The 22,147-nt window shown below is 41.8% G+C and overlaps 2 protein-coding genes and 1 long non-coding RNA gene across 5 annotated transcripts in view; 2 read left to right on the forward strand and 1 right to left on the reverse strand.

The window, feature by feature from the left end:
* Window positions 1-7,406, forward strand: part of FSD1L (fibronectin type III and SPRY domain containing 1 like) — a 34,793-nt gene extending 27,387 nt beyond the window's left edge. For 2 of the 3 annotated variants that reach the window (XM_083719273.1, XM_083719274.1), the window contains 4 exons: window positions 647-747; window positions 2,159-2,410; window positions 2,557-2,645; window positions 3,769-7,406. In XM_083719273.1, the coding sequence (XP_083575399.1) occupies window positions 647-747; window positions 2,159-2,410; window positions 2,557-2,645; window positions 3,769-3,891 (565 nt within the window). In that variant the 3' untranslated portion in view covers window positions 3,892-7,406. The remainder of the gene's footprint in view (window positions 1-646; window positions 748-2,158; window positions 2,411-2,556; window positions 2,646-3,768) is intronic. The other variant, XM_083719275.1, reaches the window with a different exon arrangement.
* LOC310835427 lies at window positions 832-2,152 on the reverse strand. Its single transcript, XR_014559666.1, has 2 exons — window positions 1,827-2,152; window positions 832-1,451 (listed from the first exon to the last, which is right to left on the reverse strand). It is a non-coding gene; the product is annotated as an uncharacterized lncRNA (long non-coding RNA).
* A 2,063-nt stretch (window positions 7,407-9,469) lies between the features above and the next one.
* On the forward strand, window positions 9,470-21,838 carry FKTN (fukutin). The gene is made up of 10 exons (XM_083719346.1): window positions 9,470-9,634; window positions 10,385-10,588; window positions 11,068-11,127; window positions 11,805-12,008; window positions 12,581-12,858; window positions 13,927-14,059; window positions 15,805-15,934; window positions 16,391-16,524; window positions 18,317-18,444; window positions 19,204-21,838. Exons 2-10 carry the CDS (start codon window positions 10,484-10,486, stop codon window positions 19,415-19,417), a joined length of 1,386 nt encoding a protein of 461 aa, XP_083575472.1. The 5' UTR covers window positions 9,470-9,634; window positions 10,385-10,483; the 3' UTR covers window positions 19,418-21,838.
* Window positions 21,839-22,147: the final 309 nt, after the last annotated feature.

Genomic DNA, 22,147 nt, shown 5'->3' on the forward strand with positions numbered 1-22,147 from the left:
TCCCCCCCCCCCCTGAATATATGCTTTTAATTTCTTGGCTTTGCTGTCTTTTCATGCTTTCACTTATTTCTTTTTTTCTTTTGGTAAGTAACTTTCCTTTAATACGTTTCATTTGTTCAAAGGCCTTTTCAGTGTTGCGTTTAAATGTCTTAAGAATTCACAGTAGAACTTCATTCTGAAAACAGTAATGCCACTTCAACATTCATTCGACCAGAGGTGTGGGGAAGATGGCTAATGTATTGGGACTGGGTTTCTGTCTTATTTTAAAATAACTCATTTCTAATCGGATCAATGGGACACCTCCCCCCCCCCCCCAGAATTACACTTCAAGTTCACTCATTCCTACCCTGCACATATCCCTCCTAGTCTTCAGTAATAGTAACTTTTCTGTTGTCTTAGCATGTTTTTTTTCCTACTGGTAGCCTCTCCTGTGCATGGCTATTTGTATGGATATAGAGACTTTGAGCATGGCTACCTGAACAGACCCCTCTAACAGCATGTGAGCCATCTGTGACCATAAAGGCTTCTGTGAAACAGTCTAAAACTGGATTTAAAAAATACTAACTTGGTGCCTTTGCTTGTATGCTATTGTAGTCATGGTTGCATACTGCAGTGCAGAACAAACTCATTTCTTGTCATCTTACAGAAGTGGAACTCCTTCCCCAAAGCGATCATCTGTTAGCTCACGTTCACCTTTGATAAGGGGCAGCAGAGATAGATTTACTGGGGAATCGTACACAGTGTTGGGTAAGGTTTTTTTAAAAATAATACTTCTAAATTATTATTATTATTATTAAATTTTTTATTAATTATTTGTGATACAAAAAAAACCAAGGAAAAGTACATATAGCACCTCCACTTTCAATTCATAAAATCTTTTTCAGTTTGTTTACATTTGGTGTGAGACACTATTTCCTTAGACATTGGGAGAAAAGAGGAAGAGGGTTGAGGAGGATAATGGTCTTTTCATTCTATTGTATAGTGCAGAGTTTCTGTGGCAGCATCTCGTGGGTAGGTCCTTTATTTATATAATTATTTGGGGGGGGGGGGTTATTGTCATGTTGAGAGGTGGGAGGGCCCAAAGCTTGCTTGCTTGTGTTTGGTTGGTTGCAGTATGGTTTGTTTGGGGGGGGGCAGGATTGTTGTGTCCAGATTAGCCATATTAATTTGTATGCGGGGGGTAGGTCATTATTATGTTGTGCTGTATATGTGGTAAAGGGAAGCCACACCGGGGCGAAGGTGTCCTCTCTTGCTTGTCCCCATGCTAGTTTTACATTTTTTGGTTAATTTTTCTGGTAGGGCAGTTAGTTTCCCATACTTTTTGGTACCAGTGGTTTATGTTCACTCCTGATAGGGTCTGGTTATGATATTTCTAGCTGCTGAAAGTAAGTGACTTAGGAGTTCCTTGTCATGTGCATTGTGGGAAAGGGTTTTTTTTTGGGGGGGTAAAGCTTTCTTATGGGACGCAGGTGGCGCTGTGGGTTAAAGCCTCAGCACCTAGGACTTGCCGATCAAAAGGTTGGCGGTTCGAATCCCTGCGGCGGGGTGCGCTCCCGCTGCTCGGTCCCAGCGCCTGCCAACCTAGCAGTTCGAAAGCACCTCCGGATGCAAGTAGATAAATAGGGACCGCTTACCAGCGGGAAGGTAAACGGCGTTTCCGTGTGCGGCTCTGGCTCGCCAGAGCAGCGATGTCACGCTGGCCACGTGACCCGGAAGTGTCTCCGGACAGCGCTGGCCCCTGGCCTCTTGAGTGAGATGGGCGCACAACCCCAGAGTCTGTCAAGACTGGCCCGTACGGGCAGGGGTACCTTTACCTTTACCTTTACCTAAAGCTTTCTTAGCTTTTATCATTATGATCTGAACTGGAGTGGGAAACCTTTGGTCCTCTCCCCATGTTGTTGAACTACAGCTCTTGGCAACTCTTATCAAGCACGGCTGGGGATATTGGGAGTTGTAGTTCTGCAACATCTGGAGAGCCAAAGGTTCCCTATGCCCGATTTCTACAACACCAAAAAGATTGGGGATTTTCACTGGCTAATGAAATCTCTACTCAATCAGTTATGGGTCTTATCCTTGAACAATTTGTGTTTACTCTTGAGCTCTAGGCAGCACAAGTTTATTTGGAAGTGTTCATTGTTCCTTCTCTGTTTCATTACAGGAGATACTACTATTGAGAACGGGCAACACTACTGGGAAGTGAAAGCCCAGAAGGATTGCAAATCCTATAGTGTGGGAGTAGCGTATAAAAATTTGGGGAAATTTGACCAGCTAGGGAAGACTAATACAAGCTGGTGCGTGCATGTGAACAACTGGCTCCAGACTACATTTGCAGCCAAACACAACAACAAAGCAAAATCGCTAGATGTCCTGGTTCCAGACAGGATAGGAGTCTATTGCGACTTTGATGGAGGTAACTTGGGAGTCCTCAGAACTATGCATGAGAGAGCTGAAATAGTGTTACTCATTTACCTTCTGAGAACGTGTATTAAGGAAAAGACAAATGTTACACATAAGCTGAACTCTTTTAGAAGTATTAACATGCTTTTATCTCTTCAGGTCAGCTCTCTTTCTATAACGCAAGCTCAAAGCAGTTGTTGTACACCTTCAAAACAAAATTCACCCAGCCGTTACTACCAGGTTTCATGGTCAGTACCTACCTAATTTAACTCATTCCATCATTTCTGCTTCAAGGGCTATTTTTCTACAGTTACTTTTAGGAATAATTTCATAATGTGGAAAAGACTCTCATCGAATGTCACAGATGCTTTCGGGTTATTGATGCGTCACTGTCTGACCTCTAAACATGTTTATATGCTTATTAAACTTGGTTGCTCCAGGAAAAACTGGCAGCCACTTTGATGACCAACTCCAGGGCTTTGTATATGCCTGAAGAAGAGAAACCTCAAATGGGGAAATGCAGGAGTGGCTGACCTGTGACCCTTCAAATGTTGCTGGACTGTAACTCCCATTATCCCTGACCTTTACCTATGCGGTCTGGGGCTGATGGGAGTTGGAGTCCAGCAGTATTTGGAGGAGGACAAGATGCGCAGATCCCTGAAAATCTATAGCTCACACTTTAGCCCTCGTAGCTGCAAAACAATCTGCATAACATACAAAATTGCCTGGGAGCAGAATTTTATATTTGTTCTGAATATACATCACAGACCACCTCCTGTTTAGATGAGCCTACCCAGATACTTAGAAAGTTGAAGTAATTTTATCTGTTTTAGTACTTTAACATTTGTATGTTTTTAAAGTAGAGTTGTGAATTTTTCTCCCTTAAAACAAACTTGAATGGGAGCTGGAGTGTAATATAGAACACTGTTGAAACTAGACTTCCCGCCCCACCCCACCTTGTGTTAGAAACTTAAGAAAATGCCAAACTGCCAGCCTCCTCTCTATATAGATAGCGAGAATTTCCTCACCTGAGTTTTATTTTTATATTTACAGTAGTTTTTAAAAGTAGAAAAGGTGACACTGTTTAAGCAGTTCAGAGCAACTGTTTCAGAATATAACTATGGCTAAACAGGATTTGAGCCTCTTAATTTTTCAAAAAGTGACAACACTGTTAATCATTGTCATTCTCACTGTTCCCCTGGTCAGCTCTTTGGTGAAACAGGGCCAGTTATAGAGAAGATAGGGGTTTCAACATACTCGGGGAGCAGACAGAAAAATGCTGTGATATACAGTGATTGCCATGATTTTAATTGACTCTGAGCAAGAAGAGAGCACTGATGACCCCTCATCTTTTATATATCGGTTTTCTAGGTTTGGTGTGGTGGTCTCACCTTGACAACAGGACTGCAGGTGCCAAGTGCCGTGAAAACACTGCAGAAGAGCGAAAATGGATTAAGCGGTTCAGCCAGCAGCCTAACCAATGTTGCCCAATGATATTTTCACTTCATGTTAACTGCTTTTTCTTTGCAGGTGTTACTCAAAGAGCTTTTGAGCAATGCTTTAATGTGTTCCTGCTACTTCTGAGGCCTAAGCACCACTAGTGGGGCTGAACCAAAACATTAGCAGGAGTGTACTGTGAATCTGCAGTGTAATAGGAAAATAGACTGATCTTTTTTAAAAAAGAGAATTGGGTATTTGAGGTTGTAGCTATCTACTACTGTTAGACTAAGTTTGACTACTTGTCTTACGGATTCTTGACAGATAACGTCAGTATAACACGCAACAAAGGCAAGTATGATCTTGGTCTAAAAGGCCTTCCTTGCTTTTCTTCTCTCTAGGTTTCTAACGCTCACTCCTTGACCCCGGAAAAGGAGATGAGCTGGAGGGTAATACACAGAAGCTTTAAAAATGAGAGCCATCTAAAAAAGCCAGTGTAATGAAAAGGTGGTGGTGGTGTGTGGTACAAATACTTAGGTTTTGATCACTGTTCTTTGATTCAAGGTAGTTTTTACGCAGTTGGGCACCATGAATAACATTGCTGAGAACTACACAGTCATCTCAAGTAGTGCATTTTAAACTGGTATTTGGACAGTGTCCATTAACCATGAAAAAGGCTTTGAGGAATGGAAGAGATTGTAGTATTTCTGACTAGTCAGCTTAAGGAGCTTTTCGAAGTGCTTCCATTTTCCTCTGTTAAATCACCTGAGCTCAGTAATGAGGCAGTTTAAGTCCCATTTTTTGTATTGTCAGCCAGTTTCAGTGTGTACTTCACATGGTACACTTTTTTGAGGTTAAGTGTACGCTTAGAATTAAGTCATGTTTCGCCAGCCATTCTTATCTGTAAGTTAATGGCTTGTTGCCACATCTTTAGTTTCTAGGCTGTGCCCTGAAAGCTGCTCCAGAGGCTCAAAATAATATACTGTACCTAGTCAACTGCTAGATGCATCAGACATCTTAGTTTTGTAACATGGTAAATGTCCGGAATGATGTTATCTTCAAACCTCTAAAGCACTTTTCCTGTAGATTTTGAAAGTGGATTTTACATTCCAGTTTTAAAGGCACCATAAGTTCTGAGTTTCCTGCGTGATGTCGGAAGCATATATTAAGAATGTAGAGGCATGTTCAGATTTTATGGTAACTTCCAACCTTTGAACATTTTGAGCTTGGCTCCCTATTAATTTCTCCATCATAGAACCTGGTACTAGGGTTTTGGGGTGTTGTTGTTTTTTACATTCTGTGATCTACTGTCTCACTCTTGAGAAATTTCGCAGAATAGTATGAAACAAACTTTTTAATAAAGTGCATCGGAGCATTTTTCACTCGTGAGAAATGGATACCTGCAGTTGTCTTTGAAGTGTTAAGAATTGAGTTTGAATGTTCAACTTTCCCAACTGAACCATGTAAATTGCTTCCTCAGAATCCCTGAATGGCTATGTTAATCCAGTCTGTTTACTCAAATTGTCCCTCTTGCAAAAGAGGAGCAAATCACAGTAAAATGTCTCATGTCCTAAGAACTCCTTAAACACCATGTTCTACCCAGTCTTACCATATTTTCTAACAATCAAGGAACCCAGTATTTATCCCATTGTATTTGTTCTGTAAGACCCTTCATGTAGTTCTGCTTCGTATACCTTTGTATTTGCAGCACTTAAGTTCACATTTTTATTCTTTGCATATTTGATTTGTGAAATAAAGATGTTTTGATAACTGGCTTGTTATGCCCAATGCAGATAACATGCCAACTACTTCTAGGAAGAAAATATAATGTGGTAAATACCTTTATGATGCTTTGACCAGTATAAATGGGCTTCTAACTAGTCAGAATCAAGCTGCTATATTCTCGGAATTACATATTTTGGAGTAAGGCCTTTGTTCTATGTACAGTTAATAGAGGCATTTAACTGTCTTAAAATGGTTGCATCTGCTAACTGTCAAGTGTGATCCAGACTCTGAACCGACAGAATGCTTCACAGTTGCAAGTTCTACTGAATTATGCAGGCATCTCTGTGAATTTTCCACAACTCAGTGGATCTGCAATATTTATTCCAGATGCGGTACTAGTGTTTAGAGGTTTGACATGTATTGGGAAACATACATTTGGAGTGGTGGGTTATCCTTATCGGAGGAACATTACTGCTAGTGGAACAATCTGAGGCATAGGTGCTTCTGTTGGCTGCCCAGCTGGGTAGTTCCATATCAGTTTAAGGAATTAGAGTATGGTGACACGAGGAAATGCCTTAAGCACTTTAGATATTGTTTATGAAACTTGAACTAACAACATTGATAGGTTTGCATTCTGTGGCAAGCATGCAGAAATTGGTGCAATTGAGCAAAGCAAATTACTCAGTTTGATGGTTTTGAGCAAAACAATTATTTGATTGTGTTTACTCTTCAGGTAGATATGCTAGATTGGTTACAAACAAGGCATAGTGTGTATATAATTTGTCTGCTTACTCATTGTAAAATTTGAAGTATTTTTGTATTTGTAGCTAATGAAAGGTGGTTTTTTTGTATATTTACAGCAAGAAGAAAACGTGTATTAATTTAGTTTACAGAAATTATGGAATTGTCTACTGTGACATAATCATGTAACACAACTTGACTCCCTTTTGTATAATAAAGTAGCAAATGTAATTCACAATTGGGTTTAAATCCAAAACTATGTGAATCTGCTTAGAGGTTTCTGAAGAGCAGCTGAAAGCCCAAGTCACAAAACCGTATTATGAATGGCATTTTAAGGGTGTAAGAGTGGAATGGTTATACAATGACTATACAATACAGTCTTAATAATTCAGTTTAAGTTTGAGAGCTATGTAATGAACATAATACATTCTCCTTTTATTAAAGGAAGCAGAAATACTCCTATAAGGCTGCCTGTTCTCTCCATTGTCTCTTAGGACAGGATTCCTTTCTGTGGTGTAGGAACAGTTTTGAGGCAAACTAATTCGGCAAATGTTGGCATTTTAATTATGCAAGTGAGAACTTGGTGTGGTATATCAACTGACTTTGTTACTATGCGATTGGCACACTTGGTTGACCCTATATTTTCTGGTCGTTACTTTTGTCCTTGGAATTAAACTGAAGTGTTCTGGAAGCCTACTGACTTGAAAGGGAAACTTAAGCCGCGTTTTCCTCCCTTAGTACTGTACAAATGAGCGGCTTCTCTCTGCAAGTGGGCTGCTCGTTTTCACCACCGGTAAAACACTTCTGCATGTGCCTTTTCAAAATGGCTCTTATCATTACTCTCCTAGTGTAAGGTATTGAGATAAGAAAGCATATTGATATTCTGCTGTCACTGAACTTCCTAAATGGGCAAATTGTGCACTGACCTCAGGTACCCAGTGCTTCGCTCTTCATCCTTGTCAAGTACCCTCGGACAACAACCCTACCTACCACAACACTGTACAACTGGGGTGCCTTAGAGCCCATGGAGTGTTTTAATTTGCTGTGTCTTTAAGTCAAACACATCTTGCAGGGGTTTTGTATTAATAAACTTTTGAAAACTCGTATACATCTTTTGTCGTGCTTTTTCTGAGGATAATATGCTATAGAGAAGTGGCTTTCTTTGGGTATGGAAGATCTTTGCCTGAACATTGCTGTTGCCTTGGGAGGGGAGAAGCAGCAGTAACACCTTTTCCTAAACAAACAAGTGTGTGTGTATATATAAATTATATTTTGCAATGGAATACGTTTATGTAAACTGCTTTGGGAGGTCTGCCTGAAAAGCAGTATAAATGCTGTAAATAAATGCTGTAACTCTTGGGTGGTTTTAGCAGACGTATAAAGCAAACTTGGATAATAGGGAGGCTAGTAATATTTAGTTGAATTATTCCTGCACCTTTTCATTCTTTCACCAGAGAGGGCAACTGTATCTGAAAATAGAGTGACACTTGCTGTCTTTAATGTATATGAGTTATTGACCTGGTGCTTAATACATAGCTGTCAATGTTTCCCTTTTTTAAAGGGAAATTCCCTTATTCCAAATAGGATTCCTCGCAAGAAAAGGGAAAAGTTGACAGCTATGGCATAATATATATGGTGCTATTGGTAGTAACATAGGTAATAGTGAAGGGGAAACAACCGAAAACATTGTTGGGCTAATAGTAATTGCCGATGAGGCTGCTGAGCACATATTCAATCTTTTCAGACATAGGGCTTAACTAGTTTAAAGATATGTATTGGGGAACCATATATTTGTATAGTGGTAGTGCTGGATCAGGCTTCCAGTAGCTCTCCGATGAGAAAAACTGATTTAGTTCCAAACGGTTTTTTTTTATTTTTTAAACCACTATTATGGCACAGCTTGTCAATAATTAAGGGTAGATTAGACTCTTCCATTTTTTAGCCTAGGATGAAGCTGTCCTGCTTGACCTGAGTTTAGAACAGCTGCTAGGATTGCCATGGTGTTGTGGGTTTTGTTTTTGCATATAGTTGTTACAAATAGCATTTCCAGTCCTTGCGCTGCAACCTCACCTGATAAATTTAAAAATTCTGCCTATTGAAAGAAAGCAGGCCCCTTCGCTGTGCTCCTTTCGATGCATGCAGAAAAAAATTGTCTAGATGAACCTACCTTAGAAAGTTTTAAGTAATTTTAATCTGTTTCAGTATTTTAGCTCTTGCATGCTTTTAAAGTAGGATTGTGGTCGCCCCCCCCCCCAATGTTTTTTCATCTTTTAGTAAACGACTTTGAGGTGTGTGAGTTTTTGTTTTGTTTTTAAGTCAAGCGGTATAAAAATCGTATGAAATGACAAAATAATGACTCAGAAGGTGGTGGACTCTCCTTCCTTGAAGGTTTTGGGTTTTTTTAAATCGGAGGTTGGATGGCCACGTGCCAGGGATGCTTTTTAGTCGATTCCTGCATTGCGGGGGTTGGACTACAACTTCTGGGATCCTTCCAACTGGACCAACTCATACCATTCTAGGGTCAGAATGAATGAATGAACTGAGGTGCAGCTGCTTCGATGTGAGGGTTTACCATTTTCAAACTGGTACTTTCCACCGTGTTAATTATAATAAATTATTTATTATTATTATAATTATTTTAAAAGAGCTGCAGGACTCCGCACAGCACGTACAACAACAAACACATACTTCCTGAGTGCAAGATTGCAGGGTGGCTGTCCCCTCTTAACTTTGCTAATATAGTTTATTATTATTAATTTTATTTTTAGTGTATCCAGTTGTCGAACACCTATGAAAAGTAACCAAAAGGTCAGCCTGATGTCTCCCTCCATCTACGTCGAGAGGCAACGCAGTGCGCCTCCGGGGGTGAAGTCAAACCGAAGGGACCCCCCCTTAAGCTCCCACCAGCCTCAGACACGTTGGGAGCTGCGGCTTGTTGGGAACAGCTGGGGACGCAGCATCTCCCGCGCACGCGCACACTGGGCGTCCTCCTCCGTATACGTCAGCTTTAATTCCCCCCCCCCCAAGGGGGTCGGAGCCTCAAGTGAAGCCACGTAACACCTCCGGCTCCCCGCCGAACAGTGCGGGGCACAACCCCACCCCCGCTTTCCGTCCCTCCCTGCAAACAGAGAGGCCCTTCAAACGGGAACCGGAAATGAGGTTTCAAGGGGGAAAAGGCAACCTGCGCGCCTTCGTAAACGGACTCTTCCCTCCCTCCCGTCTTAACTCTATGTTCTCCTCGCGCCGCCCTGAGGCGGCCGGTGCCGTAAAAGGCGGGCTTCACTTTACGGCAGAAGCCCGTCGCTCGTCTCCTACCTGCCTGGCGCGCCGTCAGGTAAGAGGGAAGGCAGTTCCTATGAGGCGTGTTTGTTTTTTTTAGTGGGGCGGCTTTCTCGCTGGGCTCGCCTTAGGCTCCTCTTTTAACGCTGCCCCAGGGACAAGGTTGGCGGGGGCGGGACAAGATTAAATAATGTAGCTGCTAAATAAAGTTAAACGGGGAGATTTCCGCCCCGCGGATAGATGTTGAGAGGCTGAGGAGGAGGAGAGAAGTTGCGAGGGACCCGTGAGGGTCATCTAGCCCAACCCCGCCCCCCCAAGGCAGCGTTCGAAATTCGCCAGGCGCATTTCGCCACTTTGGAGGCGCATGCCTGCCTTGGGATCCTTGGATCTTGCCAGTTTCCACAGACTAAAATCACATCCCGTTGAATTCTATCCACGATATGTTTATCTGCACAATTGGAAACCCCCAAAAGTTGTATTGGAAATATCCGGCTCCAAAATGGCAACTAGGCATTGTGTTTTGGCCACTGTAACCCTGGTTTAAGGAGCCATTTGGCGGCTTAGCTTATTATTATTAATAATAAATTATTATTTATACCCCGCCTGTCTGACTGGGAACCTAGCTGTGTTATGCTACTAACTAACAGGGATTCACACAAGCACTTTGATGTTTCTCATTGTTAAGAGACTTAAAAGTAATTCGAACAAGCATTAATGTGCTTTGCACAAAACAATGATTCTCATTGATATAAAACTGTTGCAAACACTTCATTGAATTCAAGTCCCCCCCTCCCCTTTTCCCCAGATTTATTTTCCACTGGAGAGACGTTGGTAGGCTACTTGAAAAGATGAGAAGAACGAAGCTCCTGCTTTCAACTGATAGTCAAGAGAGCCCTGAAGACTAATGCAGAGAATTAACAAGAACGTGGTTTTGGGCCTTCTTACTTTGACAAGCTCAGTCTTTCTCCTGTTCCAGCTGTACTATTATAAATACTATTTATCACCAAGGGTAAGAACTCTGGCAGCTCACTTAAAAACAACAACAACACACAGCTAGATTCAGCAGAACGAATCCAAACAAGTGTTTATAGTGATTTGTTAAAATAAGATGGGAGACGCGAGATTGAGACTTGCTTGGTATTGAGCATTCTTGCTTGGTAGTAAATTCCAATGAAATCAATATGGCTTAAACATGGTTAAAGTCAGATTTCATATGTTCCAGGTTATGGTCTGGCCATTTTCTGGTCAAGTGGAGTGGAGCTTTCTAGCTCCATTGCTATCTTTATAGTTTGATTCCAGTGTAGTATGTCAGAAGGTTAGTCAACAGAGGAAGGGTGTACTCTTCGAGTTGAAAATAGATTAGTTCAAATATTTTTAAAAATGCAATATTTTTGAAAAATATCACCAAAGCTTCACTTCTCATTTGTCTTGGTGGTAGCACTAGGACTTGACTTGCAAAGCCTCTTCTCTGTTGTTTGGTTTTGTTAGAATGGAGCTGTTTTCCCCAAGTTTAAAGGGAACAAAGCAGGACAAGACGGTAGTCAGTGGGTAAGTACTTTTGCTCTGAAAGTATTTTTATTATTATATTTTTATTATTTATTGAATTTATATACTGCCCCACACCTGGAGGTCTCAGGGCGGGTCACAAAAAAGGTCACAATATAGGAAATAAAAATAAAAACAATAATCCAATAACACCCCCCTAAAAGAGCCACATTTTAAAGGGTATAGGATGTTGATTAGGTCAGCCAAAGGCCTGGTTAAAATGGAAGGTTTTTGCCTGCCGCCTAAAGGTGTATAATGAAGGCACCAGGCAAACTTCCCTGGGGAGAGCATTCCACAGCCGCTGCAGAGAAGGCCTGTTCTCATGTTGCCACCCTCTGGACCTCTCGAGGAGGAGGCACATGAAAGACGTATTGCAGTCCTGAGCTGTTTAAGGCTTTATAGGTCAAAACCAGCACTTTGAATTGGGCACAGAAACTAATCGGTAGCCAGCGCAGTCAGACCAGGATCAGTGTAATATGCCCAAACCATCTTGCTCCAGTGAGCAGCGTGGCCACTGAATTCTCCACTAGCTGAAGTTTCAGAGGCAGCCCTGAGTAAGATGTATAAGATCTCTTTTGCTGCTTTGATCAGTATGATACCCGTTATTGTTACTTTATTGACTTAGGGGTCTTCAAAAGCTTTTTAAAGATGTTTTTCCCCTTTCCTGTCTCTATATACAGCACGTTGTTAAGAAATTCATTAGTTTGATGTCCAGTCACAACATACCTGTGCATCTGATTGATCCATTGCTTCTGGGACTCATTGACACAGACTTGAAGCAGCTCAGGACGTCTCCTGATAGCAGCCACTCAGAATGCAGATACTTCTGTGCTCGACGGGACTTCACCACCTTTGCAGTCCTGGACAAAGCCTGGAAACTTGAGGTAAATTTGTCTCTTCTTTATTTACCTATCTATGCTAAATTTTGCAATTGTTAGATCAAGTAAGCATAGAGACAAAATATCAAAACATTTATGGTGCATTTCTGAGGAATTTTTGAGAAAGGGGGAGTCACATGGTGAGTGACTTGACCACAAGGGAAATGTTGCTTAGAAGGTACCTCACAACAGTCACAGATCTCTTGAAGTGTGTCTCTCTGTGGTTTGTATTTGAAGGTTGTGTTTTTTGTTTTGGCTTTTATATCTTAACAGATGGTATTGTTACTCAGGAGGAAAACTGCAGAAAAGCACAAAAGAGGTTTTAATACACTTTTTACACTTAAAGAAGTGTGTGAAAATAAATGCTAAGTGGTATTCAGAGAACTGTGTGAAGCCAAGTAAGTTGGTTAAGTGTATTTATTAGAACTAAAAAGGAGATTGTAAGAATAATTGCATTACCATAGAGAGGGGTTTCTGTTTCATTTTGAAACAGAAGAGCAAGGACTGTGTGTGTGTGTGTGTGTGTGTGTGTGTGTGTGTTTAATATACTGAGCCAAAATGCAGCGTGTCAATTTCAGGTGGGCCTGTTTCGAGCTGCTGAGAGAGTGGGTTTCCAGTGGCTAAAGATTCAGAGCAAAGACCCACGACTAGAAGGGATGGACGATCTCTCTGGGACGGAGATTCCCTTACACTACATTTTCAGACTGGCAGCGCATGCCATACATCTGGTGGTCTTTTATGAGAGGAGCGGGAACTACCTCTGGCACGGACAGCTGCGGCTGAAGCGACACATGGACCGGAAGTTTGTACCTTTTCGGAAGTTGCCATTTGGCCGCTACCCGGGAGCCTACGACAAGTAAGAAATGGCAGGGCAGTGTTTTCTGTTTCTATTTGATGCACGAGTTTTTCATGCAAAGCACACAGCTGTCCGGCTTGCCTTGTATCCTTGCTGAACGACGAATGAAATCAGATGTGCAGGATTTCTGAAGTCAATGAGATTACAGCAATGGAGAAAAGTTTTACATTCATGATCCGACAATATTATTCTCTCAACCTGATGCATGATACTAGAACAGGGAATCGTGCAGTGATGATGTTTGGCTATAAAATCAGGACAGGCCAGATAAATGCATCTTAAACTTGGGAAATCCTTTACCACCAGGAGGTGGTTGCCACTGGCCTGTGAGGCTTCAAAATGGGGCCAAACAGAAGAAATAGCTGGGAAATAAACAGCTTGTTGCTCATCATGTTGCAACACATCCTTAAATGCAAGTAGCTGAAAATAAGTTTGGTCCCCCAAGGGGAAAAGGCACTCAGATAAATCTTTCATTAGGCAAGTAATGTACCTCTGCCCTTGTATCTGATGGGTTGTTTCTAGTACAGCAGACCCTCTGGATATGAACTTAATTCATTCTGGGGGTCCTTATGTGCCCCCAAAAGTCTGCGTCTAGTGGAACTGCTTCTGTGCACACGTGCGGCGCAATAGAGTGCTTCTGTGTATACGCACGACGCGCAGAGCGCTTCTGTGCTCTTCCGGGTTTGCCGTGTTCGCAACCCGAAAGTTATGTTACCCGAAGGTAACATAACCTAAGAGCCCACTGTATGGCAGAGTCCCTAATCCATTTGGCTAAAGGGATTCACCTGGATGAGAGCATGGTGCTGTTTTACTTTTTCCATTCCGCCTTCCCATCGTAGGCATTTGTTTCTTGTTGGTGCAGATAGGCTGAACAGCTTCAGAACACCTCGCTTGGTCCAAATGGAATGAGTTATTTTGGAATAGTTGGGTGAAAATAGATAATTTGCAGCCTTTGCATATGAAGCGACTGCAGCTGCTCCTGTGTTTCGTTTCATTTCACCTTCCAGACATGAAAGTTGCTCTTGTTTTCTGGCCAGGTTAATGTAACTCTTTCCTTCTTTGTTATAGGCTAGAACTAATAAGTGTTTCCATTGATGGGTTGACAGTCCAGATTCCAAAAGAGCCATCTCAGTTCCTAGAGGAAAGGTCCCACTCCAGGTTTATTGAATGTAGATACAGAGAAGCTCGATCTTTCTTCCAGGTTAGTGGTTATCAAGTAGCATTTCACCCAAAATGTGAAATATTTTCCAGTGTTGCTTGCCTGGTTTTCCCCACCACCCCAGGGTTAAAATGGTTGTTGTTGTCAGAGTTAACATGCTTGAATGGGAATGCTAGTATATCTAGATCAGGCTTTCCCAAACTCGGGTCACTGGCTGTTTTTGTTTGTGTGTTTGTTTTTTGGACTAAATTCCTGTCATCCCTGATCATTGGTCCTGCTAGCTAGGGTTGATGGGAGTTGTAGTCCAGAAAAACCAAAAACAGATGGAGGGCCCAAGTTTGGGAAACACTGATCTAGACTTGTGTGGATGGATGCCTTTGTTCCCAGACTGTAGAATCTCATGAAAATATCCTACTGCAGACTTGCACACCCTATGACCCACCAAGCCCAAATCTGCCTATGAGCCACATGCAGTGGCCTACTAAACGGCTTGCCTCTGATTGTGAAAATAAAAGGAGAGGGTTGTAGTCAAGCAGACAGTGAGCTGTTTCGGTACATGGCTGGATTGTGATTTGTGCAATCCTGATTTAGCTCCTCCTGCCTTTCTGATTTATATATGCTATATGGATACTACAGAGATATGACGTGAGTGGCACTGTGGTCTAAACCACTGAGCCTCTTGGGCTTGCTGATCAGAAGGTCGGCGGTTCGAATCCCCACGACGGGGTGAGCTCCTGTTGTTCTTTCCCAGCAACCTAGCAGTTCGAAAGCATACCAGTGCAAGTAGATAGATACCACTGCGACAGGAAGGTAAACAGCATTTCTGTGTGCTCTGGTTTCCGTCACGGTTCTCCGCTGCGCCAGAAACAGTTTAGTCGTGCTGCCACATGACCTGGAAAGCTGTCTATTAACAAATGCTGGCCCCCTTGGCCTGAAAGCGGAGATGAGCGCCGCAACCCCATAGTCGCCTTTGACTGGACTGAACCGTCCAGGGGTCCTTTACCTTTTTTTTTTTTACCTCCAGAGATAAGCAATGGTGGTGAAGCTAGCTTCTGATCTCTTAAGTGGCTCATGTTTAAATAATTATTTACTCATATGTATTCCAAGGTCCAATGAATTACAGTTAGAAACATTGTTTGCTGTAAAGTGCTGTTCATGAATCACAAGTCAAAGCTCCCCTTGGTACATAGAAATATCTGCATGGTTCTTTGCTTCCTGACCCCAGAGTCCTGTTTCAGATTTAAATGTTAATGGAAATAGCTTGAAACCTATGAACCCTTTTACCCATCCAGCCCACTGGTAGCTTAATATTATAGTCCCGAAGCCAGCCACAGTACAATACTGATAAATAAGATTTGCTATAATTCTTTAACACTTGGTGGCGCCAAAGAATGAAATTCAGTGCATGGAAACAAAGGTGAATCTATCTTATATAGGAAAGCAGGAAAATAATAGTATCTTCTGTGCTACGGCAGTAGATACTGGCATAGAAAAAAAATCTGTATTAAAAATGGTTATTTACCTGGGTTTGAACATATCTTGAAGTTCATTAAATATTGATTTATTTATTTCAGAAAATGTATATACCACTTGATTGTAAAAGACTTCAAAGTGATATACAAAAAGATAAAACTAGAAAAATCAAGGAATATTACAACTCGACTTTAAAACATAACAAAAGTTAAAATACTGGAACAGCAGAAAAAAGTAGTTTGGTGGGAGCTGTAAACACTTGACTGTATGAAAATAATACAAGAGTCATTTACAATTTCCCTTTTATTTTTCAGCTGTACCCTGATGATGTATCTCTGGATGCTGTTGAATTCAGAAAGAAAGCCAAGGCCTTGCTCCATCTTGCTTCTCTGACATTAAACAGTTTAGGAGTCAGATTCTGGCTGAGCAGTGGAACTTGCCTGGGTAAGGAGCTTGTGGTCACGTTTGGTCGCTAAGATTGAGAACTGAATGCATTCAGTTACTCAGGGGTGTCTTAGCAGGTCTGCAAAATCCACAGACGTGCAGAGACACATTTTCATATTCCAAAACCGAAATATGAACCAAAACAGCTTGAAACATGTATGGTTAAATGGCTTAAGCCTTAAACACCCCTGCACTTGCCGAAATTTTGGAATGGCCCTGGAAAGAAGGTCATCAGTCTTCTTTATGTAGTGATGGGAGAGAACTAGGCACTGCCACCATTAACTTGCTCCACTCCCTAACCCCACTTCGCCACCATATCCTTACAGCCTTTGCCATCCCCTCTGCAAGTCCCCAGCAAACTAGGAGAAATCTTCATAGGCTGGTAGATTTTGTGGGCTTGGGTCTGTACTATGCCAGCTTTCTGCCATGAAACTCACTGAACTGTTGTGTTTTCAGGTTGGTACAGGCAGTGCAATATTATTCCTTACAGCAAGGATGTGGACTTGGGGATTTTCATTCAAGACTACCAGCCAGATATCATCCCAGCATTTCAGAAGGCAGGATTGCCGCTAAAGCACAAGTTTGGCAAGGTTGGTGGATGTCACACCTGACTTGGGATCTTTGTCCTGTTTGTAACCTACCTCGCAGGATTATTGTAAGGACAAAATGGGTGGGAGGACAGAACCATGTATCAACAGCGTTGTTTATTTGTATGTTGCATTTCCATGCTCAAACCGGCTTATAGGCTTATAAAGGTAAAGGGACCCCTGACCATTAGGTCCAGTTGTGGCCTAACGTCTGGGGTTGCGGCGCTCGTCTCGCTTTATTGGTCGAGGGAGCCGGTGTACAGCTTCCGGGTCATATGGCCAGCATGACTAAGCCGCTTCTGGCGAACCTGAGCAGCACACGGAAACACCGTTTACCTTCCCGCCGGAGCGGTACCTATTTATCTACTTGCACTTTGACATGCTTTCAAACTGCTAGGTTGGCAGGAGCAGGGACCGAGCAACGGGAGCTCACCCCATTGCGGGGATTCAAACCTCCGACCTTCTGATAAGCAAGTCCTAGGCTCTGGTTTAACCCACAGCGCCACCCGTGTCCTTTATAGGCTTATAGGGCTGGGCAATTTCTGGTTTTCAACATTGTGATATATCAGCGACTAAACATTGTGATATACCATGATGTCTGAAATATGGATGAAACTATGTAGAGGCATTAATAATAATAATTTATTATTTATACTCCACCCATCTGGCTGGGCTTCCCCAGCCACTCTGGGCAGCTTCCAACAAAATATTAAAAAACAGGAATCCATCAAACATTAAAAGCTTCCCTCACATTGTGATTTTTGCATAGAGCGCGCACACACACACATCCTGATTCATGATATATTGCCAGGTCAAAAATTGTGGAACCAATATCACGAGATGGACTTCAAACTGGTTTTGGGCGAAATATTGATATATCACAGCTTACCACACCAAAAGATTTACTTAGTTGCAAAAGCAGTCATAAGCCATAAATAAAAATGAGCATGCAATGAAAGCAAGCAGTCGTCCAGCAATAAAGATGCAAAGTGTTCATACCAGTAACAGCAAAAAATGAAGGCTCTCCGAAATTAAAACTTGACCTTAACACAAACCCCTAAATGACACGCCCCACTCCACAGACCTCTAGGCATCCTGAGCATCAGGACCGGTAAAAATGTATGCCACCTTGAGCTTCTTGGGGGAAAGGCTGGATATATAAATAGTCTTCTCATACAGTATACCTGATAACCATGAATAAATGTTTATTTGTATATGGATAAGGTGGTTTCAAACAGGCCATTGAATCCTGGTGTGACTAAAGAGCCAAACTGTTAGAACAGTCTTGGTTTTCTTTACAAAGCCCAGTTACAGGTTATGATTTTTTTAAAAATGCATGCTTAAACTTTTATTTTGAAGAAGTGCCAGCTCTCAGTCTGGAGTGAGGTCCCAACTGGCCTCTTGTTTCCTGCCAAAGCATACCCTTTTCTGCCACGGCTGCTAGTTCCCCAACCCCCAGGGTGCTATATAGTGCAAGCAGTACTTGGGTAGGCAAGTCATCTGGGAAGGTTTTCAACAGGAGACTTGGTGCAGGATCCCCAATCCAGATTGGGAGCGTGGTGCAGATTGGGTTCTCCACAGCAGATGCTGCTTTATTTTAATCATGCTTTTGTAACAGAAAATAAATAAATAAAGAAACTCAAACATGGATTATGTATCATGTCTTTTGTGCCTAAAAATCATTGCACAAAGACCTGGCATGTGTCCCACTTGTATGTTTGCAGTGTTTGACTTTGGAGCCTCTTTTAATTTTATCTGTGTCATATAAGGGTGCCTTTTCCTGTCTACCTTACAGGTTGAAGACAGCTTGGAGCTCTCATTTCAAGGAGAGGATGAAGTAAAGCTTGATATATTTTTCTTCTATGAAGAGGATGACCACGTGTGGAATGGCGGAACTCAGGCCAAATCGGGCAAGAAATTCAAGTATGAGTCAGACTTGGCGTCTGTGGGGGAAGGAAATAGAGCTTGACAAACTTCAGCGTGAGATATTCTTAGCAATTAGTGTAGTGCAGTTTCATTCTACCACCAATATAAAAACGATAAACCACGAGGGAATTGCAGACCACTTTTTCAAACCACCAGTGGCTTTCAAACCACTTTTTGGGGACCTGTTCAGCATTCATCTCGATTTGTTTGCAGGGAGAATGGACATTGTTGGCTATTTAATGAGCATTTCATTCTGATTGGTTTGCAGCGAGGTTAGGCAAGCGTTTTCCCACGTTTTCTAGTGAGTTTTCCCATTGCAAAAATTCAGGCATTTGTGGGAAGTGGGTTTGTTGTGCAGGACCCTCTTGGTTAACTATAATTGTTCAACCCAAATTTGCCAGTACAGTCGTACGTTGGAAGTTGAACGGAATCCATTCCTGAAGTCCGTTCGACTTCCAAAACATTCGAAAACCAAAGCACGGCTTCTGATTGGCTGCAGGAAGAAGAACTAAGCTGTTCGAAAACCAAGGTACGTCTGTATAAGTCATGCAAAGGTGTTTAGTACGTAGTTGTAGAAGCCATTTAAGCCCAAATTCTGCAATATGCAATCTGGAGGCAGACACTTTTACTCAATCCCAGAATTCTTACATCATTATCTGTATGCAGATTCTACGAAGTCGCACCACATTTCACTGATTGGATTACAAAGCCCCTTTCCTTCATCATTGACTTTCCTGTTCTTTTTCTGCGACACAGGTATCTGTTTCCCAAATTTACACTATGTTGGACTGAGTTTGTAGAACTCAAGGTACGTGTGCCATGTGAAACTCTCCACTACATTGAAGCCAACTACGGTAAAGAGTGGAAGATACCCGTGAAGATGTGGGACTGGAAAAACTCTCCACCCAATGTCCAGCCTAATGGGATCTGGCCTATCAACGAATGGGAAGAAGTCATTCAACTCTACTGACCAGTCTAAAGCAATGACATGTATTTATGTTGCCCACAAGGTGTCATCGATTGTGGAATGCTTCAGCCATTTCCAATGGAGATGCTGTAAAGATGTATTCACTGTTCAGTTGGTCAACGCACAAGCAAATTGATGTCCTTCTTCAGGAACTCTGAAGAACTCTTTTCTACAGCTGAGGATGGGGGGTGGGGCAGGGAATAAGCTACATAAAAGTTGTATTTAAGGAAAAAGTAATACCGGGTGGTCATTATGAACATTTGTTGCAGCAAATGTCCCTAAGTCAAGAAAAGAGCTGCCTATTCTGCCCAAACTTAAGGGTCACCAAATACAGCCCACCATTCATGTCTACGCCACAGCTCGCTGAATCTCTGGGTGTTGCTCTCTGGCCAGAACTGGAAAAACGCAGGTGGGTGGTACCAGTTGTATGGCAAGCCATGGACTATTTAGCAGTGGCTTTGGGTGTTTAGTCGAAATGGAAGTTTTTGTGGGAATGTTCAGGGAGGCAGGAGAGGATATATTGTTTAATAATATCCTCCCTAACTTGTGCTAGCAAGTTCTGTAATTTAGCAGAGTTTTACATTCCCCTTTTAAATGCACAGTGGTTAGCTTGTTGCAAGCTTGTTTAAGCTTCTCAGCTTTAAACAATTAGATTCCTGGTAAGATCCCTTTATATCCCTCCTAAAAGAATAGACACGACACAGTCTTGTGTAATGTGCATAAAAGAAGTTTACTCACACATTCAGTTCATAGATGTATCCCTGAAGGCAGACTTAGTTACAGACTTAGTTACAAAGTATATACATGTGGATCTACCCCATATCCCCCATATGGTCACGGCAGTTCACACGACAGAAGGAAGGTGGAAAAGTGAGGGAGGAGGGCTGTGTGCCTTGTGGTTTTATTACCTGCCCAGGTAAGGTCACACCCACCTCTAGTCACATGCTACAGGAAGTATGTTCCAGGCTAGGAAGAAACAGGAAGTTCCAACTGGCTGGACCAAACATCCCCTTGCAAGTCCACTCTAGGAAAACAAGGAATGTTGTATTTGACTGCTATCTATGTATCACATCCCACAGATGGGTTGTTAGTTAAAGCCTGTGTTTGAATCTACAGGGTCCGGTATCACTTTAGGAGCTAATGGATGTAGGAGGAAATGATGTCACCTACTCGAATGGCCATCTGACTCAAATGGTCCCCTTTCACCTAAATTGCTCATAGCTTCCTTCCAACCTCTCGAATCCAAGTTTTTCTTGGAGCCCCACTCAGGACCACTTTTGAGAGAGCATCGCTGGCGGGTGAGAGTCCTTCGCAGCTTACTCGTTGGCAACGCAATATGGCCACTCAGAATACAGATGCTGGCCATCCTTGGTCTATTGCTTCCTTGAGGTTCCCGGTTGGTCATTACAGGAAATAGGATGTTGGTGTAGGTGACTCACGGAGGCATAAGAGCAATTCCTCTTATTCTCATAGAGCATTGAAAAGGGGACCACATCCCAACGTGGCTCCTTTTTACAGATATTCCCAGTGGGATTTCACTCATGGGAAAATAGCAACCCTTACTACTTTTAATCAGGGTTTTCCCTCCCAGCTGGAACTCTCAGGTGGGCACCACTGCCATTCTAAGAGATCGAGGTGAGTTCATGGTGAGTTTGGGCATCTATTTTTCTAGAAAAATAGCGCTGCTTTTAATAGTGTATCATTGACCTTTAACCACAGTTCAAGACTTTCTTGCCATGTCCCCATCATTAGGAGATAACTGGGGGCATTGTAAAAAAATAAAATAAAAAAAATTGTCACATCCCTTATTATGGGCAGCAGTTCAAAGAGATTTGAAATTTGACGATCAGGACGAAGTGAAATACTGTTATCTCTGAAGAAGTTCTCATAGTATATTTTATTTGTACGTGGCTCACTGTGGCCTGAAGTCTGTTTTGCATTGTTTGGAGCTCTGTTATACAAAGCACAATAATGCAGACATTTCTATTTGTGGGCAGAAAATGTGAATTTTTTTTAAATAACAACAACACTATTTATCTTGTGTATATAAGGAAAAAGAGAGAAGGTACTAATGCATGTCCCCTCACTAAAACGAATAGTATTTAAATGATCCACGTACAATATTGTGTTTTAACTTATTGACGAAGTTGTTTGCTGTTTTGTACAATGTATGATGATGATCTTCTTGTCGGTGGCTCCTGTCAAGGAAGAGTTGGTTGTTCCTTCTGTCCTATTGAAATCAATATGACAAGTTAGTATCAAGTAACTTTTCTGGATTCGGGACGAAGGTTTTAATGTACTTGTCATGCAGAGGTACGCTTTTAACCTGGATTTCAGGATGTTACTCACTACAAAATAATCTGAAGGAGGCTTTAAAATTAATACATACGTTCTGAACTTTTTAAATAAACTTATGAAAAGAGACTTAGGAAAATGTCACATTTATTCAGAATACGGAAGATCAAAATCTATGCCTTTGGCAAATATGTTTATAATGTGCAGTTAGTGCTCAGCAATGTTCTTGTTTTAAGGTTACATTTGTCATATATACAAAAACAGCAACAACGCAAGCATGATAGACAACAACATGCTTAAACTTTTATATATCCCCGGTATAGGCTGTATATTTTTTTTTTTTTTGAAAATTCTTTTTATTGCTTCATTCCATAAAGGAAATAGAGACTAAAACACAGATAAACAAAAAAGAATATTACACAGACCAATAACAATAAA

The sequence above is a fragment of the Podarcis gaigeae genome (assembly GCF_964106915.1).
Source record: "Podarcis gaigeae genome assembly, chromosome: 17".
Classification (NCBI taxonomy): Eukaryota; Metazoa; Chordata; class Lepidosauria; order Squamata; family Lacertidae; genus Podarcis; species Podarcis gaigeae.

Bases quoted from the DNA above. Each gene is read 5' to 3' on its own strand.
- FKTN (XM_083719346.1), top strand. From the start codon at position 10,484: ATGCAGAGAATTAACAAGAACGTGGTTTTGGGCCTTCTTACTTTGACA. The intron at 12,859-13,926 runs GTAAGAAATGGC...TCTTTGTTATAG, and splicing joins TACCCGGGAGCCTACGACAA to GCTAGAACTAATAAGTGTTT. The intron at 16,525-18,316 runs GTTGGTGGATGT...TCTACCTTACAG, and splicing joins TAAAGCACAAGTTTGGCAAG to GTTGAAGACAGCTTGGAGCT.